Here is a 19,648-nt window from a genome sequence, read left to right as displayed (position 1 = left end):
TGTTATTGCCCAAAAACAAAATAATAAAAATTTTTTAGCCCCACGAAATTATATAAATGATTTTCTGTCATCCGAATGAAATCGGAAAAAAAAGCAAAACAAAAGTAAAGCTGTGACTTGCTTTTGTGTGATATGCTTTTTCTCTTTAAAAAACTGATGTTTCTTAAGAAGTACGTAATTCAAATTTTAAAAATATCTATATTTTAATGCTTTTTTAAAAGAAAAGCAAATTAGCAAAAGTTGAATTTTGTCAATATTTTTTTCATAACAGAAAGTTAAATCTTTCCTATTGTGAAAATTATGGTATTGAACTATATTTCAATGAACTATTTTCTAAAATTGGTTTTATTTTTAATTAACAGGTGTTCCGAATGGTGTAGTAAATGTGGTTTTTGGCTATGGTCATATTACAGGTGAAGCCCTTATCAAGCATGCTGATATTCATATTATATCTTTCACAGGGAGTGACAGTGCGGGGCTACATATAGCCAGCATAGCTGGTAGTATGGCCAAAAAGGTTTCTTTAGAGGTAAAAACAGAAAAAAAATCATAAATAAAGTCTTTTATTTCATTAAACGAAAACTCAAAACTAAATTTTAAAAAAAAAATGTCTCGCTAGTATTATGGTAGCTTACATAAATGGATGACATGAATTGATTTGGGAGGGCAGAGCTAAAACAAATACAAAACTGCAATAATGGATTCCCAAACACCAAGTAAACCGACAATATTATTGTCACATGTGCTCGGTTTGATTCTGCGTTTCTCCAATAAATTACGGATTTATTTTGCATTTGCTTTCTAAAATTAAGTCAGTTGAGTTGGAATAATCGGAGAGTTGAATGGGACAAGAGCTAAATACGGCTCAATTGGACGTAAATAAAAAAAAAATCTCACTATAGTATTACATGTTTTAGGTAGCAAAGTTAAGAAGTTTGAAGCTACCTCTGACTATAAAAAATAAGATGAAAGGTCATTAAGTCAATTCGGAGTCATAGAACTCATATGTATTTAAGACGTTAAACAAGCAAAGAAGGTTCAATTAAAAATGCAACAATATAGGTGTCTAGAATGTAGGAAACACTTGATTAATTGGAGAAAAAAAAGTGAAATTTCATCAACTTCACAAAAGTTTGAAGCATAATGTATTCTTTTAGTTCCTCATTTACATTTAGAGGGCTTCAATATGGAAAATATAATTATAATTCGATTTTAAAATAAGCTTTAACTTGTACAATTGCAATATCCATTTTTTTTTTTGTTCTTCACAAGACCATTTATTAGTAGATAAGAAATTTTAAGATAGTTTCAAAAACTATCTTTAAAAGTTTTAAGTATCGTGGTTCATTTAAGTTGAAGTTTATTATTGCCATGTAAATGCTACAGTATTGTATTAGTTGCTAGGGAAAAAAATGATTCCTAATCAAATCCATAATTCTGTTTAAAAAACTATTTGGGTACCTTCAATCAAAATCATTTATGCTTATTTATTCTATTTCTACTTCAGATGGGTGGTAAAAATGCAGCTATTGTATTTGATGACGTTGACCTTGACAAATGCATCCCTGATCTAATTAAGTGAGTGTATACACAATGTACTGCACTAATTTTTAGTACTATTCTATATTTTCTGAATTTTTATCTTCTTTGACTAAAAATTTTATATTTTTTATCATTAACCTTTTTTTTGGATCCGACCTGTGCAAATGTGCTAGACGTGTTCCTAAGTATGACCTGGAGTCAGATACCATTCGGGAAATATTGAGCTTTTACGTAGAGTCCCACACACACGTACGTAGGCTCTGCTCTGAGACGTTACAGCAGAACAATCTTGGTTTTCTACTGAGCTTGAGCAGAACCTATACACGTATGTGAACTTAGGGGATGCTACGTGAAGGAGCAAAATAAAGAGATTTAGTTTTCGGGAAGGGGGGCATTCTGTACGTTCAGAGCCGGATTATACCTTTCGTAGGCCCTAGGCATAGCCGTTTTTTGGGCCCTCCCCTCCTTCCCCCACTCCTCCCCTCTTTTCAAAATATATGCTAAAATTTTCTTGCATATTTTTTTTTACATTTTTATTAATATGGATTTTAATTTACAAATTTGTTTATCGAACTTTATCTGCAACACCGACATACTGCCGATATTGCAGTTGATATCAATAATACCATTATGATTAGTTCGATCGATAACTATGTAAACACTTCACGTCAACAATACAACAACAAACCAGCAAAGAAAACAGTGAAATTGATGGTGAGATTAATTACAAGAAATATTTATACTACAAATAGCTTCATAGTTTTCATGATACTACTATGATAACTAAGTGAAGGAAATTAACATTGCCAAAAGTAAATCTTTTGAAATTATTTATAAATAAATTTGCAAGGTAGGTTAAATGTTTACTAACAGAAAAAAAATGATTTAATACTATTTTAATAAAATGTTAGTCACGTTTTTTCAAATGAGTCATTTTAGCAATTGACCAATGTTTTTTACATATATTTTTCAGGATCATAAATTATAGTCAACAACAAATTACAGTTTTTCGTAGGTCCCTGAATTTCGTAGGCCCTAGGCACGTGCCTAGTGTGCCTATAGGTTAATCTGGCCCTGTGTACATTCATTTAAGGGGGGGGGGGTCTCCTGCACGCTAATACACGTAGGTTCTGCGCAGCACAGTTGCTAAAAAATAACCTCAATCTACAATCTGAAAGAAAAAACTATTACGCGAAAAGGAAAAAAAGAAAAAAAAAATCAAATTTGATATATTTATCCATTTGGCAATTTAGTTCAAGCAGCATATTGCAAGAATTTTTCTTTTCTTTTTTAAATCAACTATTTAACAGTTTTCAGAAATTTTAACTATGCATCACAAAATTTTTAATGAATAAAATATTTACATAATTCTCCCTAGTATAACATGGTAGGCAGTGAAAATAGAATTTGACTCTTTTTAACCTTAGCCCATTAATGCTCGACTTCATAATTTGTAGTTACAAAAACATACCTCTACGCAGAAAAAGATAAAATTGAAGTTTAGTTAAAATAAGTGGATGTTTCTTTCTGTAGTAGTTTGCAATCAAATATAAAAACATAATTTTTATGTTTTTAATAAATTTTAGTCAGTATGCTTGCATTATTTTTTTATAGATAAGTATCAATAAAAGGTCACTTCTTAACATTTTAAAAAGCTTTGTATTTTTAAAAACTGACGTAAAAGGCTAACGTGTAGAATTAAAATTCATCAATTACCGGATACTGTCACTAACTTTATATATTTACGTTTAATTTTCAGGGGGAGTTTCTTGAATCAAGGCCAAATTTGCTTGAGTACGAGTCGAATATATATTCATAACAACATTTTCTCTACATTTGTAGAAAGATTTGTGGAAAGTGCAAAGTAAGACATCATAAATATTTTTATCTCTCTCTCTCTATGTGTATATATAAATGTAATACAAAAATTATAAATACTTTTGTATTAATAAAACCATTAAAACTCTTTCGTTTTCATAAAATATCTTTGGTAAAGAATAGGGGTAGAAATTCTATTTTGGAAATTCAAGGCTGAAAACATACCATTGAATTATAATTAGATTTATATTTCAAAGGAGGAGTTATTTTTAGAATCTTGTCCCTCTTTCACTTCCATATTAGGAGGCATTAAATGATTTTCCACAATGCGTAGAGTTACAAAGGTATGTACGACTGGAACCTAATTACATCATTCTCTGTTAGTATTTAATGCGAGACCGATTGTTTTCGCATGCCTCTTGCTGATTAACGTGTTGTAGCCCTGTTATTATAAGCCTCGCAGGATGTTAGCTTCGCTGAGGAAACCTTTTGGAGGAAACTTAGCATTTCTATCTCTTAGAAACTAAGCTTAACGGAGGCTGGCTGTGACTTCGGAATTCCTCATCCCATCCTCCACCGGGGGAAAAAATACATAAAAAATATCAAATATCTCATTCGCATGGACAGTTGAAAATTTATCAAGTCAAATTCTTCTGCAACTCATGGTAATTAATAAATCATCCAGCTTCTTCAACAAAAAATAAATTCTTCTATCATCATACTTTTCGTTTTTTTTAAATGATACCTACGCCCAGTGGAACTTAACGAACATCGACTTTGCATTTGTCTATGTTGCATGTTATGTCTGCGTTCTGAAGGCGATGAATACAACTAGAAAGCTGAGATTCGATGAAGTGAATGAGGCGGGGTGAGAACAATTTATTGATGATAAAATTCAGAGTAGCACTGGGATAGGCATAATCAACGCTTTCCGAACGGAAGGGATGAGGTTTCATAACGAAAACTTTTTAACGTCTATCAGGAGTCCAATGCAGATTTTCTTATATCGAATCTTAGCTTTCTAGTTGTATCCATCGCCTTCAGAACGTAGACATAACATGCAGCATAGACAAATGCAGCAAGGAGAGCCCAGAGCTAAATATAAACCATAGTGAAAAACAAATTATGACAGAACAAGGGGACTACCCTCCCTGCTGACTTTGCAAGTAATTTTTGTCAAATGACAGAATGTAACATCAAAATTAAATATTATTCAATTAAAAGATCCCAATTTTATTTGGATGAAATTTTTGTTCAGTGGTTAAAGGTATTGAGCTGTAATTGCAAAGGACTGAAGTTCGATCCTTACTGGCGTCTGGAAGCCCAGCCAGCTTCAGATCAATGGGTACCAGGATATCTGGGAAGTAAAGACGGCATGTGCGTAATGCTGCTACAATCATGTCTTTGATCTCGAAATTGAGGAGCCTGAACCATCATGACTCCCTTCGCTCACAGCTGGCTGTTGCGAGAATACGTTACCTTTTATCATTTTATCTTCAAATCCATTCAAATTTATGACGATTTTTATTGGTTGCTACGATACCGTCAAGAGTTTTAATCAAATGATTTTGAGATATCGTTACAAAAAAAGAAAAGAAAAAGAACAAAAGATTGATCTCGAAGTTAAACAGGTAAAATTTTGAAACAAAGAATTTTTAAAGGTAAAGGTAATTAGAAGTGAATTTTATTACTTTGAAAAATTTTAAATTGTTAGTAAAAATTTTCACTTGCGCAATCGAAAAATTATAATGACATTATTTTTTTGCTCATAATTTCCTGTTTGACTGAACCTATTTTCATTTTTTAAACAACGTTATAATGAATTAAGTTATAATTTGTCAATTTTTTTAAATAATACTTTTTACATTTTGTTAGGTATTTTTGGTAGTATTTTCACGTATGAAGAAGAATACATTTACTTTAAAAATTGAGATATGATAAATTATATGTTATTGTTTATAATAACATTCAATAGAAAATCGCTTTCGGTTAACAGGAAATATGTAACTTTAATACGGAACAAAAATAACTCTAAAAAATTCTTCAATGAATAATAAAAAAACTAACATTACAATATTGAATCAAGAGATACTAAAAATCTATATTTATAGCACCACAAAATTATAAATAAAGTGTTTAATTTAACTTTTTCTCATAACAATTCTCTCTGGCTGACGGCTTATCGTATTTTAATATTTTTTAGTGTCTCAGTTAAAAAGTTTGCAATTAGATGAAAATAAAAATTGTAAATTTATAAAATTAGAAAATACGCAATTATTCAATGCATTATTTATTTAAATTTATGTTTAATTTGACATGGTATAAAATTATACCAAACCAACTGTAATCAAAATTAGCATACGACCTAAAAAGAAACATCGTATTTTATAATTAAAAACTTAAGAGAAGAACATAATGAAAAGAATATAATGAAAAGAATATAATGAAAATAATATCAAGAAAAGAATATAAGAAAAAGAGAATATAATGACGATTAATATCAAACAAAGAAAATTGTATAAGCATTATTTCGATCACCGTTTGCCTATTGGTCAAATAAATTTTTTTTGTCTATAGCCTTTCATGAAATACCACCACATTTTATGTCATATGGGTTGAAAAAACTGCATCAATTGATGTTTGTCTCCTTGTCCAATTCGCGATCGCAACGCTCGAGTACGCCGTCTAGCGGGAGCCTGTAAATATCGGACATTAATTTATCACGTTTTCATTTAGTTCCATCAAAGTCATTGACTGAATCAGACGCCATTTTTTAGCAGCAAATAAGAAACAAAATTTCCCTAAGGAAAAGGCCGAAGAACTTGAAAAAAATCTTCAGAATATTAGTAAATCTTTCAGGAACAGAACACGCCAAACATTTGAAGAAAAATTCCTCAATAATTTTTTATTTCTATTATCAACAAACTTGCAACTGATGACTTCCGATTTCGGATACTGTTACAGATATGTGTATTAAGGTAAAATGCATTTCTTCTGTCTTCAATTCATTACGAATTAAAGTGAAGTCAACATTGCTTTCGTCATTCCAGTGAATAAATATGAATTCAGAACATACAGAATTGTAATATTTATAGCATATTCTTCTTCGTTTTAGAATAGTATATATTTCTGTATCCATATAATTCGGAAAACAACAATAAAAAATTATCCAAGTTACTTGAAATAGTGCCATTTCTGCTGATTCTTAATTAATTTAAATCGTTTTCTTGGTAAGTTTTTTTTAATTTTGAAAGAATAAGTTCAACTAGAATTCAGCTATTCTGTTTTTAGCTACATATTCAAATTCATATCAATTATAAAATTTTGCTGTGTAGTATGTTATCTAAAAGTAATGAAGGTATAAACTATGTATCTATTATTTGAGAATAAAGTTTTCAAACAAGGAACTTATCATTTTGGAATTCTCCGGGAATCATAAATCAGGTAAGTGCAATGATTTTTACAATAAAAAATTTGCTTGTAAATATTTTTTTTTTCATTTGATGATGGTTCTCTACAGAATGGTTTTTTACGTCTGATTAAGAACTATAAGAATAATAAAAAAATAAACAATATGAAAGTTTTTATTTCAATGTTAATAATTCTTAAAATCGTTTTTTTTATCCTAAGAATTCTTTATTTTCCGTTTTTTAGTTTATAATTTTTTGATAAAAATTGTTCTCAAAATACTTTTGAAAAATTAAATGGTATAACATTATGTGTTTATGTTTACTTTTTGTATATTCCAATGTTTGAAATAATATGATTCAGAAAAGTATGGAATAAAAATTCGGTACTTACGACGTATTAACGCCACCGCCGCTACAGATTTGGCGGTTTTTAAGTGCCGCCAATCTACACTTAAAATTTTTGCGACAGTTCATAAAATAAAACACTTTATTTAAAATCAAAATAGTTAATTGGATTTCGGTGGAAAATGAGCCGATATAGAGTTTAGCATAGATTCAAAACAATCATATCGCCATATGAACTCTGATGAATAAGATTCCAAATGAAATAACATTTCCAAAACGTACGTTTGCCAAGATAAAGTTTTATGTTGTGGGAATTGGTACATTTTCGTTTTTTCGGTAAAATATTTCCCTCCTGAAAAAATAAAATTGCATCTTGTTTTGTTTTTGGCAAATCCCAAAGACGAATATTCGTAGCACTAAAAATGGCGACAAAAAAGAATTGTTCATTTGTTTTTGTTTCGTCAGCATTCTTTATTTTACGTTTCTTAGTTTCTAAATAATGATTTTTATTGAAACTTGAAATTTTTTGATAAAAATTGTTGTCAAAAAACGTTGTTTACAAAATTAAATTTCATAAAATTATGAGGCTTATGTATACTTTTTGTTCATTTTAATTTTTGAAGTAATATGATTCTTAAAACTATGGAATGTAAAGTTTAAATAGGCCTTTCATGTTAGATCATTAAATTTAGTACAACTATTTCTCGGGCATTAGGTTTTAACTCTTATAAGAATATACATATTTTTTCTGTTAATGTACAAATATTTTTCCGATGTGTTTTGGATATTCCTTCTCTAATGAAAAGAGATACCATTTTGTTTTCGGTTGTACAAGAAAGAAGATCAAGCATTTTTCTTTTTTAAATTTAATAAGCCACATTAAAGAAGGAACGTTGCAATGCTACACGCTACATTAACGACGTCTCCAGAGTAACTGAATGACGGTTCATATGGAAATCGCAGGTAAGCGTCTCATACAACAACGCCCCCTATAGTTCGTTGCGATCGCGAATAGGTTGGATTAGTTAAGCCAACGTTTCAAAATTCTTTTCCTTCATCCTTCCAGACAGAAAATATAAATAGGTTAATAATACAAAGAGCGTAAAAGTACTTAAAATTAATATTCTGCGTAAGCATGAAAAATGCACGCAAGGGAAAGTAAAAAGAAAAAACTTAGTCTGGAAAACAAATCAACTCCTAGAAGTTCCAAAATTATCGCCTGCTTTCTTTATTTGATCTTGTGCTGCTTTTTTATTAACGCTTATGTTAGCCTACTTTTTATGACCCTAACAACTCTTCATTTGTGATTACTGTTCACTTCTCACCCAATATGTAGACAGTAATATCAAATTTTCTCAGATAAATATGTGCCACTATTATCTTTAAATTTGACAAATCTTACAGTAAGTCACCATTGCTCAAGCTCGGTAATGTAGCTTAATATTTTTTTCGATAATATAATGTAAAGAAAATTTTAAAGAAAATTATTTGAGATACAAGTAATTATTCTTTTCTCTTTATATTTAATTATAATTGAAGAACTTTTTTAAAAATGTGAATATTTTTTTTCAAAAACGTGACATTAATTACGTGCTTGTTGCAGGAAAATCAAAATTGGCGATCCTTTAGAAGAAGATGTGTGGATGGGGCCCGTGTGCAGTAAACAGCATTTTGAAAAGATAAAACACTATCTTAGAATAGCCAAAGAAGAAGGAGCGACGTTTTTAACTCAATGGGACCAACTGAATCTACCGGAGGAAAATAAAAATGTAATTAGTTATAAATTTTCTTAAAAAAAATTTTTTTTTTTAAATTTCAGAATATTTAAAAAAAAAAAGAAACAAATCTATCAAAGTAAAAGAATATTTTTTCTAATTTTTTTTTTCCTTCCCGCATCGTTGACAAATTTTCGTTTTATATTTCAAATCACTTTTGTTTCTTCTCATTCACGTCTGACAAATCTTGAAAATGGGAGCCTGTTTTTGAGCGATTAAAACCTGCCGACTGTTATTTCCTATTTATATATTTTTGAAGCGAATGAAGTTTTTTTATCAGGTGATATCTTACCGTTTCAGTTTCTTGGGGTTATTTATTTAAGCTTATCATACTTATTCTTTGACTAGACGATAAAATATTTCAGTGAAATGCTGTCACAGAATTTCAGTCACATTATTTTATTTACAAAGCTAAAACGATATAAATCATAATTCATTCAAAAACTAAGCTTTTTCGTCTCTGTGATCATATATTTCAATTTTGTATTTTAATTAAACATAATTAACTTTAAATATATAAATTGAACTTTTTACTTTAAAGTTTTTTTTTTTTACCTTAATTGGTGTCTTTCCTGCAATTTAAAATTAATGAGAAAGAATGCATAACTAAGGGGTAACAAATTGATATTTTTAGCGTCTAAAAACAACGATTTTCGATCAGCATATTTTTTACTGTACGGTTAGGTATTTAATAGAACGAACAAAGCGGCTAAGATATTCCTATTTATTAATCATTGATAAAACAAATGTAAGCAGACAAGTGTAGGCTCTTAGCTGACTTTCTCCTATTTGAATTGTTATAAAAAAATTTCTCCAAAATTTAGGGATACTTTGTGGGACCGACCGTGCTCATTGGACTTTCAGACGATAGTCGATGCATGCAAGAAGAAATATTCGGGCCTGTTACCTGTTTAACTCCTTTTGAAGAAGAAGCTGAAATTATTGACAGGGCCAACAAAGTGAATTATGGTTTGAGTGCATCCATATGGACAAATGATGTTCAACGGATACACTCAATTGCACCGAAATTGGAGGTAATTTAATTAACACTATACAAAATAACTATTACTTTCGCAAATTTTTTCAGAGATTTTATTAAAGTTAAGTTTGTTTTTTTTTAAATCCCGTAGTGGACTGATCGTAAGGACACGGTTCCCAATAGAACACCGAAGTCAAGCATCACTGGCTGCGGTCAGTAAGAGGATGGGTAACCACTTTGATCTGCCTGCGTAGGGACCGAAGGTGCGCGGTATCGGTCCTCGTTAAACTCTGTTCTACCGTAAAGAGCTCGACTTCGAGTGCAAGTCGTCGTGCTACCAAAGCAGGGAAGCCATCCCCTCTGCAGAGGATCAAAATTGTGATGGCATGATTCTGATCATCCTCAGGGATGTTTCCCAGACCTTCGCCAATAGCCCATTGCGCAGCTCTGGTGCGACGTAAATGAACTACAACAATCTTTTAACTAAGAAAATATAATTTACAAAAATAATACCAGTAATCTGTTTTGAGTAATTGGGTATAATATGGCCGACGTCACAGGTTGTGTTGTTCCTACTAAATTTAACCCATGAACGGCATTTTCTGCGAGCCTAACTTCAAGCCACAAATAAACAAACGAAGTGTTCGATCGTTTAAATAGCTGCTCGCCAGATTTTATTGCATTATAAAGAAAAGTTATTGAAACTAAATACAACTAAATAAACAACAACAACTAAAACAAATAACAACAACTACTAATAACAATAACTAAATAAACAACAACTAAATTCCATTCGTTTAGCATTGCGTCATATGTTGTTCCTACTAAATCGAAGTAGTTGTGTTTTTTTCATATTATACCCAATTAAATAGCTCAAATAAGTCTTCCCCATTTTATTTTACATTATTATTTCCTGTTTCTAATTAAATTTGAATGTGATAAACAATGTCCTTTTTGAGTTATTGAATGATTGGTACTTTTCCATTTCACCTGCACATGCGATAAAGTTGCGAATGCTAAATCACAGGGCATTAGTAAATTCAACTGTTCTTTTTTTTTAAAAAAAAAGTCTTTAGGTGATAGCTTTTTAAAAAAAATAATTAAATATAATAGGCGAATTTACTTGTGCAGGTGAACAACTATCACTGGCTGCGGTCAGTGTGCGGTTAGGTGACCACTTGGATTAGTCTGCGTAGGGACCGAGGGTGCGCGGTATTGGTCCTCGTTAAACTGCTCTACCGTAAAGTGCTCGACTTCTCGTGCAGGTCATCGGGCTACCGAATCAGAGGTTGGCATCCTCTATGCAGAGGATCAAAATTGTGATGTCATGTCTTCGGATCATCCTCAGGGATGTTTCCCAGACCGTCGCCCATAGCCCATTGTGCAGCTCTAGTGCGACGTAAATGAACTACAACTCGTGCAGGTGAAATAGAAAAGTACCAAATGGTTTAAACCATTTGGTAACCAATTTTATTAATAATATGGGATAACCTTTCGCAAAAATGTGGCGCTGTACCAAAAGTAATGAAATAGATGATTATTTTGAAAGTTCGAATGTTAGATCGAATACTATTTAATTTTATATAATATTAGAAGATAGGATTCAAGAGTATTGCGTTTTCTAGCAGGGCAGTATTATATTGCATCTTTCTAATATTAGATCATATCTTTTTGCTATCTGGGTTACTTGTTGCTTTACTCGAGGCGTTTCTAGTGGCAATATCAGAAGTGTAGATATAGGTGCCTCCATAGCCGGATTATACCTTTCGTAGGCCCTAGGCACAGCCGTTTTTGGGCCCTCCCCTCCTTCCCTCTTTTCAAAATACTATATGCTAAAATTTTCTTGCATATTTTTTTTTACAGTTTTTTTAATACGGATTTTAATTTACAAATTTGTTTATCGAACTTTATCTGCAATACCGACATACTGCCGATATTGCAGTTGATATCGATAATACCATTATGATTAGTTCGATTTTGCTAACGTTCACATTGCATTAAGAATATATTTGTCGATTCTTAGATCAAATGCAGAAGGAGAAAGATCTTTCTCCAGATTAAAATTGATAAAAAATTATTTGCGTTCAACAATGAATCAAGATCGTTTGGATCGCTCGCACTTATGTCTATTGAATACGACATTTTGCGTAGTTTGGAATTCGACAGCAACAAGATTTCGTTGAATCCAAAAAAGTAATATATTAGATCATAAGATTCTGCAAAATAATTTATTACTGAAAAATATTATATTTTCATTTGTATCTTCATAATTTTGTGCAAAATACACTTGTTGTTTTTAAAGCTAAATTATTTTTGTCAACAAATTTTTTTCTTCCAAGTTTTTCGTAGGCCCCTGGATTTCGTAGGCCCTAGGCACGTGCCTAGTGTGCCTATAGGTTAATCCGGCCCTGGGTGCCTCATATCTTGTCACAAAAAATTTGAAATAATAATAAGAAACAAAGATACCATAGTGAAGAGATAGTCAGGTATTTAAAACCATTAATTTTATTTAAATTAAAGATAATGAAAATTGCAATTGTGATAAAAAGGTGGAATTTCGAAAAAGGTATTAAGTTGAAACATTGTATACACTTACCACATTGAGGGGCCTCCCTGGCCAAGCGGTATCGCCGGTCCAAACGCTCTGTTAAGCGTGGAGGTAGCGGGTTCGAATCCCGCTGTAACCCTGGATGTATTCTTTGTGATGTCTTTCTCTGAATTGTTCTATCTGTATTTTCTACTTGACAATGACTTATAAGCCTATATATTGAGCACACAAGTCAGCAAATGTTTGTAATTTCAATAAATCAAATTACCACATTGATATGAAATATATCAATAATACGATAAAAAATAACTCACTATTTTACAGGGTTCGCCAAGTGGGCCCACTTTGAAAAAACCCGCCCGGGTTTTATTGGGCGGGCCCACCTTGAAAAAACCCACTTGGAACGATAAGTGGGTTTTTTCAAAAAAACATTTTTTTTTTACTAAAACTTATTGTTTCGCATTTACTTTTATATAATTTATTGTGCAGCATAAATTTGTCAAATAGAGTTGCATGATTTATATGATTAAGTTTTTAATATTAGTAAAGTAAAAGAAACTCGAATCCTCATATAATTTTATAGTAGGTACCTACGATTGAAAACTTCAAGTGGGTTTTTTTCAAAAAGTAATATTTTAATGATATTAAATGAAATAAAAATTTAAATAATATACTCTGAAAAGATCAATTTTTCAAATATTGTTGCATGCTTTATATATTAATAAACAGGTTATTATTATTAATTCATGTGTTTAAAAAAATTGAAAAGAAGCAATTTTTTTCTTTTTTTACCAAGTGATACATTAACAAATTTAAACAGTTTTATTTTTTGGCTTTAAAAAAAAAAATGCTGAAACTTTTTATCAGAGAACTTTTTAAAATTATTTATCTAAAAATGAAATCATTTTCCTAGGGTTAATTACTTGAAAACAAATTTGACAAGTAACTGATACTCTTTATAATTATACGTAGTTTTAATTTCACCTTCTATTAACCTTATTATAAAAACATGTAAGACCATTAAATATTTATTTCAGTTTTTTATTTAACTCAAGTCAGATGAAATTTTAGTTTTTACTGATTATAAATATTTACTGATTATAATTTTATAATAGGTAATATCCATATGTTTAATAAATATAGTAAATAAATGTCTGTAAAAACAAAAAGATTAATAAACTTGTTCCTTTTATATTACTGCATTTATATTTTATAATTTCTAATTTAAAAAGTTATGAAACGTAATGTACTTAACAATAAAGAAGATTCAAATATGTAGTGATAATGCATTATTTAAACTTAATATAAAATACATATAACCAGGGTTCCCCAAAAGGGCCCACTTTGATAAAACCCACTTGGTGTTTTTTTTTCACAAATTGTTTTTTTTTTTTTAATTTGGTTCAAAAAGAAGTACTCCTAATACTATCATTGGACACATCGTTGAAGTTAACAAATATTTTAGAAATGTGCATCAAGCACATGGATGGGCAAATGAAAAAAAACTGCTTGATGACCAAATGATACTAGGTGGAATTCATATTGTGAGCACGTAAAAACTTTTGCCAATAATTACCATAAATATGAAGAGATTGTTCTTGAACATCAAAATGAATCTAATAATGATATGTTGGGCTTTACCAATAAACTATCAATTGGGAAAAACAGATATCAATTGTTTCTTAAGCTTTAAAAAAGCTTCAATCAGAAAACATTTCAATTTCAGAAGCTGTTGAAATATGAATTAACTTACTATCGTGTGATGAATTAGGACCCCATAAACATTTTGTAAAAAGATTCAATCAGGCTGTTCAGCCACATAATTTATTAGCATATGCATCCTGGATCTCGAAACAAGGGGACAATTTTTAAATGATGAACAAGACCAATTAGCAGAAAACTGTCTTTCTAAGCATCATCCAGAATTTCTGCCACGTGTTATGACATTTAAAATTTCCGATCCTGAATACTTTCCAAAATCAATGATGCTTGACACTGTTATTCAACAGTTTTCATCAAAAAATAGTGGAAAATTATGGCAAAAAAAAAATAAGTAAATAAAATTCATTGCTTCCACAAAGTTTCTGTCAATTCTTTTTATTTGCACTCAGCACCAGCATCCTCTGTCTCTATCGAAAGACGCTTTTCAACTTTCGGTTTGGTGCAGAGTAAACTTCGAAATACACTGGTTATCATAAATTAAGGAAAATTCACAAAAATCGCGATAACTCAAGAAATTACACATGGAATTTTATGAAACTTACCCACAATATACAACACATAGTAAGGTATTAAACAACATAAAAAGAAATTATCAGACATTAATAGTAGTATAGAAATTAGCACATGTATAAAATAAACAAATTGGAAGTATCGGTTTGCAATAGAAAAAGTACCTTTAATATGGAATATGATTGCCTCTAGAAGCAATACAGCACAAACAGCGATGTGTGATGCTTTCAATTATGCGGTCTATCAGTTCAATAGGAAGTGAGAGCCATTGCTCTTGTAAAGCAGTTGCAAGCGTGGCAAGGGTCTGAGGGGGCGGATTGATGGCAGATACACGCCTCCCTAGAGCATCCCAAACGTGCTCGATAGGATTCAAGTCCGGGGATCGAGCTGGCCACTCCATGCGAGTAATTGTTTCCTGTTGAAGATAATCATCAACAATGCGAGCTCTGTGTGGTCTTGCATTATCGTCCTGTAACAGGAAGCAATCACCAATTGCCCCGGCATATGGGCGCACATAAGCATCAAGGATGTTGTCTCGATAAACCTGAGCATTCACGGTTCCCCTTGGAAAGACATGGAGGTATGTGCGCCCTCCTAAGGATATGCCTCCCCAAACACAGACACTGCCTCTTCCGTATGCATCTCTTTCACGGATGTTTGATGGATGATAACGGGTCCCAGGTTCTCTCCATATCAAATAACGTCTACTGTCACTTTCTAGACTAAACCTGGACTCATCCGTAAAGAGAACAGGCCTCCATTGATCTGACGTCCAGTGGACATGTTGTCGGGCCCACTGCAAACGGTCTCTCCTATGGCGTGATGTGAGCGGCACGCAAATGGCTGGTCGTCTCGCATACAGACCACCTTCGTGGAGCCTTCTGCGCACAGTTGACGTTGACACCAACCTTCCGGTGGCTGCAGCAAGAGAGGATCTAAGATGTGTCGGAGTAACGGTTCTATTCCTGCGTGCACTTAATGTCAAATATCGGTCATCGGCACTGGTCGTAACAGTTGGCCGTCCTTGACTGAACCTCCTAGATGCCGAATCTGTGGTTTGAAATTGCCTCCAAAGTCTATGAACCACAGATGGACTCACATTTAGCCATCTGGCCACTTCTGATTGACTCTGCCCTGCCTCTAGTCTCCCGATGGCTCTCCATCGTAGTTCTTCAGGCAAATGATGCCTAGAGGTCATTATTACGAATTGGCTATCTCAGATTTTCAATGTCGCAATCACAGTAAAATTTGTGTGCTTTCTCTCAAACTTGGACTTTTATGCTCCAGGCAGATGACGTAAGCCGAGTGCAGCGCCACTAATTTGCATATTGCAATTTTACTCAGCTACTCTTAGTGGACAACATATGCAAATGTTGCACGGTTTGGCTTACTTTTGAAAGAGTTATCGCTATTTTTGTGATTTTTCCTTAATTTATGATAACCAGTGTAGATTAGGAATAGATAAAGCTACAAAACTCGTAAAAGTGTATCACCATCTAAGAGAGAAATGTAGACACTTTGAATCTGTTGTATGATAATAATAATAAGGGAAAAAATGGACCTTTTTTTTAAGTTAACTTTTAACATCTGCTGACAATTTTTAACTATTTGGAGAAAGCTTATCACAATTAAAAAACAGTTAAAAATTAAAATATTACTTTTAAGATTTTTTAAATATTATTAAGATTTCATTTGAATACAATTTATTTTGTTTCTTTTAATCATGTTTAAAAATATTGAAAGCAAACAAAAAAAAATTTCTATTAAGTGATACATTAAACAACAATAAACAAATTTAAAGTTTTATTTTCTGATTTTAAAAATAAGCTATAACTTATTATATATGCTTTTTAGTGTATGTATTTTAAGATTAATTTGTCTTTTGAAACTATAAAGTTAAAATGTATCTAAAAATGCATATATTTATCTAAATATTTGAAAAAAGGGGCAAGTAACTGATACTCTTTTAATTATACGTAATTTGAATTTCACTTTCTATTAATCGTATTATAAAAACATGGAGGACCATTAAATATTTATTCCAGTTTAATTTTAATACAGGTAAAAGTCAGATGAAATTTTAGTGTTTACTTATACAACTCCATTTAATGAATAAAAATATTTTCACAGTTAAATTTATGAGCACTAAATGAAAAAACCCAATTTTCCATGGGTTTTTTCAAATAAAACCCAATTTTCCCCGGGTTTTTTCAATAAAACCCAGGCGGGTTGGGTTTTTTCAAAAATCCCCGGGTTTTTTCAAACCCTGCTATTTTACAATAATTAGAATCAAAATTTAAGGATTATTATTATTTATAAAGTGAACTAAAAAATATCTATAAACAAAAAAAAATCCCTTTATTGAAATTAGAAAGGTTATTTTATCTGGAGCATGTACCTTCAAACCTCGTGCTCCTTCCCACACAGCGGGTTGTTATTTAAGCCAATGATCACTATTAAACACTGACCATAAATATTATAATAATGAACAAGATTGAAAACATTTCAGTAGCAATTTAAATTTTTGTTAATTATTTCCTTATTAAATAAACGATTTTCTTATAAAATTAAATTTCTAGGTGGGAACCGTCTGGTGCAATTGCTGGCTCGTGCGAAATCTCCACATGCCTTTTGGTGGGCTAAAAAGATCTGGTTTGGGTAGGGAAGGAACTGAAGATTCAAGAGAATTTTATACCGTGAAGAAAACAATTTGCGTCAATTACAAGATGAAATGAAAATTTTCATCAACTCTGGTGTTCGTTATTTTAAGAAGTGAAAGTGGTAGTCTATAAACTAGGCTAGACGATAAATCGTTATGCGAAGAATAAGTGCAGCTATTGGTTCTTTGTATAGTCGTTCAGAAGAAGTTCTTTTATGTCGAAGTTCAGAACCTCTAAAATAAGTAGAGGAATGATAATTTAGAGTTAAAAAGCTTGGAATTTTAATGCTATGGAAATTCAAAGCAAAGCAAGCATTTGTTTAGACCAGGGATGGGCAAACTTTTTTGGTCGAGGGCCAAAAATCAAGAAAAAAAATATTTGGTGGGCCAAGTAAGATCTTCAAAATTTAAGAAAGAAAAAAAAAGCGATGTACAAGTTTTAATTTAAATATTTAGTGGGATGAAGGAAATTGCGATTTCATTTCTAAAAGTTCCTTATATTAAGGTTCGAAGTGAGATGTGCTTATTTTAAGGAACAAGGCTAAATCCTTTTCTGTTAGTCTACTTCTGAAATAATTTTTTCTAAGGTTCATAATTGAAAACTCTTGTTCACGTATATAAGATTAAGCGAACATAGCACTGATTTTCTGGGCGTGAAATTTTAAATTTTGGAAACTAGCTTTTGGTAATGATTTGTCAAACTTAGGCATATTTAGAAACAACTGCTTCAGATGATTGTTAGATTGTCCGCTCTTTGGAGCGTAAAATATGCAGTCTGCCAAATGTGAAGTACAATTTACCTATATTAGATTCCATAAGTCAGCTCCTCGAGAAAGACCAACACTAGTTGGAGCCAATCTACGGCTATTCTATAAAGAACTTCTGCTTTCAACATTTTACCAATAGAAGCTGTCTGTGCTAACTATTTCCATCAATTTATGTTTTGTAGAACAAAAATAGAGAAAGTAAAAATGTCATCAGTACTTTGTTAAAAAAGGAAAAACAGAAATAATTTTAAACATAGTCGACAATAAAATGGATGTATATTGTTTATATTTGCCGCTGATCGGCAAATAAAAATTCTATCCGCGGGCCGGATAAAATCCTCCGACGGGCCACAGTTTCCCCATCCCTGGTTTAGACGAACAAGACAGAATTGTAATCGTAGGTGAACAAACGATATTTAAGTAATCAAATGATAGTGCTCCATAAACGATTGACTAAGAAACGGTAAAATGATGAAGGTATAGTGAATATATAGGTATAGTTTCCTATATAATAAACTTTCATGCAGTTTTTGATCTACTAGAAATTGGAAACTTAAGATTCACACATTGTGTAACAAGCTGTACAGCTATATTAAATAAAATATGAGAAAGTCTGTTATATTTTTTTTAAAAGAAAATTACTTGGGATGAAACAGTACGCACTTTAGTACAGCAGGTTTGTATTATTAAACGTGTAAATGGGAAGATTTAATAAAAAAATGTAATAAAATTAGTTGTTTTAAGCATTACAACTGAATTTCAGAAGCTTTCTTTTAATGCTTATAAAATTAATGTCTAGTACTTTTGGCAAGGTAAAAAGCAGTAGCGAATCAAGAGTTATATAAGGTTTAATTTCATTTTAGTTTACAAATTTTTAAAAATCTTTTAAGGTGAAACGAAATAAACTATATTGATTTGAATCTATTAAAAAACATTAGTTTGTGCAAACTTAAAACAGATGTTCAAAATACTAACTTTATATTTTTGATCAAATGGTTTATGATTTTGGTAAACCATAACAGCAGTGTTAGTCTGATTAATTGTAGAACGGTGAGATTCCCCCCTCCCTCCTTTTTCACTGCTACACTTCTTCAAGTTATATAAACTTACTATTTGATACAATATTTCTGAAATAAAGATACAACTTTTCAAAAGTACAAAACCGATAAATAAAGGAATGAGAATTTTTTGAGATGTTACTTTAAATCAATGTGAAGAATAAGATAATATGTATATTTAAGAAGGATTAATTACAAGCTAAAAAATTTTTTTTACCCAATTTTACACAAGATAATATAAATATATATATATCTAAATACAAAGGCATATAAAAGTTTGAAGAATTGCGAAACTTGTTCAGTAATCCCATCCATTTGAAGGTACATTTAAAAAAAAAAAAAGATTTTAATTTAAAAAAAAAACTTAAAAAATTCATTAATATACCACTACCTCTGAAAAGAAAAGAGAAATTTAACCAGTGGAGAATAATTCTAACAAAGTAAATATTTGAAATATTACTTCGAATTAAACCTATAAACACAGATAAATTTACCAGTGCGTAATTATTATTTAA

At 31.2% G+C, this 19,648-nt stretch overlaps 1 protein-coding gene across 1 annotated transcript in view; it reads left to right on the top strand.

Annotated features, from left to right (window-relative positions):
- LOC107449135 (2-aminomuconic semialdehyde dehydrogenase) overlaps positions 1–18,694 on the top strand; it is a 32,899-nt gene extending 14,205 nt beyond the window's left edge. Inside the window, exons 4-9 of the mRNA XM_043055219.3 lie at positions 363–529; positions 1,508–1,578; positions 3,302–3,406; positions 8,719–8,884; positions 9,715–9,924; positions 17,229–18,694. Coding sequence (XP_042911153.1) covers positions 363–529; positions 1,508–1,578; positions 3,302–3,406; positions 8,719–8,884; positions 9,715–9,924; positions 17,229–17,384 — 875 coding nt within the window. The 3' untranslated portion in view covers positions 17,385–18,694. The remainder of the gene's footprint in view (positions 1–362; positions 530–1,507; positions 1,579–3,301; positions 3,407–8,718; positions 8,885–9,714; positions 9,925–17,228) is intronic.
- Positions 18,695–19,648: the final 954 nt, after the last annotated feature.

This window comes from Parasteatoda tepidariorum, chromosome 8 (genome assembly GCF_982258835.1).
Source record: "Parasteatoda tepidariorum strain Cologne lab strain chromosome 8, Ptep-v5.0, whole genome shotgun sequence".
In the NCBI taxonomy this organism is placed as follows: domain Eukaryota; kingdom Metazoa; phylum Arthropoda; class Arachnida; order Araneae; family Theridiidae; genus Parasteatoda; species Parasteatoda tepidariorum.
The sequence above is the reverse complement of the archived record's forward strand: the minus strand, read 5'-3'. Positions and strand labels throughout refer to the sequence as shown.